We start from the raw sequence: 5269 nt of genomic DNA, 5'->3' as shown, positions 1-5269 counted from the left end.
CATGAGTAATGTGGAGAGGGTTTATATATGGAAGGGTATGATGAAGGTTAATAAATGTTTGCACAGCTAATAGTTCTTGATGTTAAGTATTAGGAAACAGTTGTTCAATCACAAATTATTACCAGTTGCTCACACTGAAACATAAACACCACTTTCAAGAGACACCTAACTGGAAAGCTGGATCAGAAAGCAAACTGGCTCAGCTAGAAAGCCTGTCATAGAAGAGAAAGAAGATTAAAAAAAAGGAAAGGAAAATAGCATGAGGTTGCCTGTGACCATAGGAAGCTTTCTGCACTTGTTGCACTATGAACAGAAGGTCACCAATATGCATAATCCATTGATCCACTGAGGTTTTGCAGTTCTCTAATACTTTCCTTTCAGCCATCCAATTCCTGAAGCTTTATGTAAGCTGAAGCATCTGTTCTTCTGTACTGACAAAACCACTGGTGTTCCATTTACCTGGTGTTAGCCCGTGATTCCCACAAACTCCCAGAATATTTTCCAGTTACTTGAAGAAACTCAAACTGATGCCATGAAATGATGGCTGCAGGACAGTTACAACAAAATGGGAGCTTTTTTTCTCTCTGTGTCACACAAATAAATCCACAGATGCTAGTTAACACATTTGTTGAAACATGGATCTGTGTATCAGAAGGATGTGGTCAGTCACACTGATTTTCTGGAGGACAGTTTTTAGAAGGAGCTTTGTTTACTTTGTTGTTGTTGTGGGCTACTTCTATTGTCTTTTGCAATGAACAATTTGTTCAGTATGTTATGGAGTCTGAAGCTCCATTTTCATCCTTCCTGAAATATGTGTGTGGAGAAAAAACACTGTGTTAAACAGTGAAACCTTTAAGGAACTGCTGAAGTATCATCTAATGCGTATTGATCTCTGCAAGTCTGCTTCCTTTTGAAACCCTCTGTCTTTGATTAGCACTTCCCTTTTCTCTGGGGATGAGAAGTTCTTCCACATTAGGAGGAAAGAAAAATGGCTCTATCAGCTTCAAGTATTTACATTCTCTGGAGAACAGGTGAGCACCTTTAATTGCTGGCGGCAGCGAGGCAATTAGCTGTTCTCTGAGTCCAATGAACACTTTGTGGCCTCTTTTGAACCTTCCTTTGAGAATCTCCTTGTGATACAAGTATCCACTCTGAGGAGACATGAAGCTAAGGTATAGTAATAAAAAACACATCTTTAAGAAACAGTTACATACTTCAATCTGACGATGGGATGGGAATCTTCCTTTTATTGGTTCCCAGAATTCTTGAAGTTCTTTTAGGCTTCTTAGACAGACTGCACTACGAAAATGCCATTATGCCATACTGAGCCATAAAGAGCACGATCAATGATTATGCATCAAGACAAGGAGTTAGCTGATTTTCATTCTCTGTTTAACTTGTTAATTCTGTTTAGCTCATAGACTTTCCATTCTGCATCCAATGACACTCCAAAGGCATGTTTTTGTGAAGGATTGAGACTTTGTCCTCCATGGCCCAAGCCCAATTTTAAGATTCTTGATGTAGCAAATGCCTCGACACATACTGTATTTATTCTATTTTACAACAATTCATTCAACTGTAAAAGATACTCTCTGCTGTTCATTTTGAGATTTATCTCACACTTTGGTGACTGACCTTTCTACAGGTTGTGGTCATGCAAGCTACCCGGTTAGTCCTTACCATCATTCTCTAGACTAAGTCAGTCTTTGGTCCCTCATTGTGGAACTGCAAGTTTTTGCTTATTGACAGTCTGTAGCTGAGTCTTGCCCCCACGTTCCTGTAAGCTGCAAGATGAAAGGCTGAATGCTTTTCTGCATGGCAGTGTTTCCACAGGTGATTGTCTGCTGCTTGTAACATGGGAAAACTGAGCAGAACTAATTGTGTAAGTTAGTTGTATTTAACCAGTTTGGCTTGGCTGTGATTCATCTCAATGACAAGAAAAACATTTTGGCCTTTCAACTTCACTGAACAGTTTTACCTCAAGAAACTGTTAAGAAGTTAACAGTGAATGAAATCCAACACAGAATTCTTGGGATCCAAACTCTGTTTATTCTAATGGATATTTTCCATTCAATTAGCTGTAGTCCACAATGGGGAAGTCCACTGCACCTTCATCACGTTCTAGCATGTTTTTTTTTTTCTAACCCTTTTGTACCCTTAGCAATTTGGTGAGTTTAAAAACAGCTAACTCACAGAAAGTTGTTTCATGAATGACTCCAGCCCAGTGAAGGTCCCCATGCTGTGCTGTATAAACAGACAAAGACATAACAGCAAAAAATGCTGCTTTGGGTTGACTTGACATAAGTCAAGTATTTTTAACTGTATTTTTAACTGATGTTTTGGCATCCGGACAAAAGCTATGTGATCTTTATATAAAAGTATTTAAAAGTAGAGTATAAGTGATTCCTGAATAATATCTACAACCAGCAGTCTGCTATAGCAATAGCTAGCATTTCTGACTATTGCATCATCTTCTAAAATTTACTGTGAATAAGTATGGATAAAATGTTCCATGCTAAGGAAAGGAAAAAAGCTATACTGGAATTTGCAAGAAATACTCACTTGAGCTACAGAAGTTCTTAATAGGAATTGTCATCGCTAATGATCTGAGCAACTGAACAGAATTTTCCATCCTATAACTGAAATAACTGTAAGCAGAGAAGCAGCATAATCTGATGCGTTTCTCTGCTGCGCGCAGTTTGCTGAGGTGGTGAAATAGTGACGTGAAGCCAATAACGCACAGACGACTCCTCCCATATTCTTCATTCCGACGACGGCTTGTTCTGGTTTACCAGCAACTTCATTTCTTGCTTGTCTATGCTGGAATTTACGCTTTCGGCCTCCTTTTCTGGCTCAGGCACACACGTGCAGCCCACTGGGATGGTGACGTAGTCTTCTGTGTACACATAGCGGCCCCCAGCGCAGGAGGAGGTGCGGCGGAGGATGACGGTGGGCATGTACACAGGGGTGCTGCGGAAGTGAAAATTCTCCTCGCCAAAGATCCCCATCAGGCAGCCCTTGCACAGACAGTATGCTTCAGGAATGTATTTAGGGTATCTTGTGGGGTCATATGAAATTCTACAGGGAAGCAGATAATAAAGATTCATTAGCGTCTCTCTGCATATTCATCTGGAAAACATTACTATAAAGTTATTTGACCGTAAACATTCATATAATGTTTTGGGGGATTTGCTGCCAGGATAAACAGCAGTAGTTGTTGCTGTCTGGCTTCTTCGTTGAAAAACTGAAAGAAAGAGCACAAACGACTCATTGAACTGATCAAGTCCTCCAGAGCCTGCTGACGTATGAAGTGACTGCCTTCCCAAAATGCAATTCAGGGGTTTCAACAGAGTCAGTCTTGCACTTTGGACTGAGTGAGAAACTAGAGTATTAGAGAAGACTTGGACACTTCCAAACTTATTATCTGCCTTGAGTTCTCAAAAATGCACTACAGATACTGTTAACATTCTTACTGTTGACATGATTATTTAGAATTATATAATTTAAATGGAATTACTTTGTACAGTTCTTTCTGCAGTAGTTTTTGCTCCCTAGTATGCCTAAGGTGTTCAGGGTTGTAAAGGTTCCTTCCTCTTAAAAGTAGAACTGAGCATTTCTTTGCCTTATTCACCTCTGTAGTTTCTGCCTCTTCCTCTAACCACATAGAATCATAGAATCACCAAGGTTGAAAAGACATCTAAGAGCATCCAGTTCAACCATCCACCTATCACCAAATTTCCCACTAAACCACATGCCTCAGTTGCCTAAACATTTCTTGAACACCTCCAGGGACAGTGATTCCACCACCTCCCTGGGCAGCCTGTGTCAGTGCACGACCACTCTCTTGGAGAAGTATTTCCTAACGTCCAACCTGAATCTCCTCTGGCACTATGTGAGGCCATTCCCTCTATTACTAGTTATGTGGGAGAAGAAGCCAACCCCTAGCTCACCACAACCTCCCTGCAGGGAGTTGTAGAGAGTGATAAGGTCACCCCTGAGCCTCCTCCAACAAGAAAAGGTGTGATAGTGTGGTTTCAGGTTTATACTGATCCTGATGGCCTTATCGCTCACGTTTTTAGCAGAGAGCAAAAGCTGGCACAGTCAGGTTGTTTTTTGAAATTAAAAAAAAGAGTATGAGGCACTAAAATGAAGTGTGCAGCCACAGTGCATATTGTGGTGACGATGTACTTGTTCCTCAGTTCTCCACCCCCTCTTCCTGCTTATACTGGAATTGCTGGGAAGGGCCATAACTTGGATTGGAAGAGGAGGTTTTTTACAATGAGGATGGTGAGGTGCTGGCTCAGAATGCTGCATCCTGAGACAGTCAAGACTAGGCTGGTCGGGGCTCTGCGCACTTGATGGAGCTGTAGGTGGCCCTGTTCATTGCAGGGGGGAGGTTGGATCAGTTGACTTTAAAGGGTCCCTTCCAACTCAAATGGTTCTATGATTCTAGGATCATTACAAAAACAAGAATTTTTCACTTCTATTTTTGCAGTGGCCATATATTCTGGATTCTTTATCTTTTTAAGAAACTTGATTTCCTTGCAGTGAAATGTGGCCAGTTCTTGCATAGCCAGACATCTGTGATGCTGCTGATAGGTTTTGCAAAGCTGCTCTGTCCCATTTACACTTGCTTACTTTCCCCAGGAAATACCTTTAAGTTATAGGATCTCACACCAATGTGCAATGAAATGTCTGCTAGCCAGCAAAAAGAAAGACAGTGAAATATGGTTGGTTCTCCTGTGATACATTCCTATTTCAAACTCAAATGTGAATAATTTCAGTGGCAGAATGTTAAAAACACGATATTTCAAGCCAGTGGTATTTCCTATGCTATATTATCTCTAGCACCTGGTTTATGATTACTGGAAAGCACAAAAATGCTTCTTGATGCAAACACTGCAATTTTCACTAATAACAAGAGAACAGAGTCAGCGGAATCATGGACTGCAACAAGCTTCCCCCTTCTGAATTCTCACATGGAAAAAGTCAGGCACAAATTAGGTTTTCTGGAAAGATGGTGTGGTGTGGTTTTCTACTGCCTGTAGTAAAATCTCTTATATTCCTAAGTGTGGAGTAAGTACCACTGGTCCATGAGATGAGGACTGAAAGGAATCAGTCACAAATGTGAAAATGAATCCAAAATGTAAATACAGTTTTGCATCCAGAGCAGAACTGGAGGGCTGAATGCTCTAAGTAATTAAATTAAAAGCTATACTGAAAGGTTCTGCATCTTCAGCTCAAATTTCCCGACAAAGACAACCTAATC

The 5269-nt window shown here is 40.7% G+C and overlaps 1 protein-coding gene across 1 annotated transcript; it reads right to left on the bottom strand.

Annotated features, from left to right (window-relative positions):
• Nucleotides 1-2026: 2026 nt before the first annotated feature.
• IL17D (interleukin 17D) lies at nt 2027-3709 on the bottom strand. The gene has a single exon (XM_042866965.1). The coding sequence runs from the start codon at nt 3105-3107 to the stop codon at nt 2763-2765; it is 345 nt and encodes a 114-aa protein (XP_042722899.1). The 5' UTR covers nt 3108-3709; the 3' UTR covers nt 2027-2762.
• Nucleotides 3710-5269: the final 1560 nt, after the last annotated feature.

The sequence above is a fragment of the Lagopus leucura genome, unplaced genomic scaffold (assembly GCF_019238085.1).
Source record: "Lagopus leucura isolate 7727_CA_CO unplaced genomic scaffold, USGS_WTPT01 Super-Scaffold_100001, whole genome shotgun sequence".
NCBI lineage: Eukaryota > Metazoa > Chordata > Aves > Galliformes > Phasianidae > Lagopus > Lagopus leucura.
Note: the sequence above shows the minus strand (reverse complement) of the source record. Positions and strands in the feature narration are given on the sequence as shown.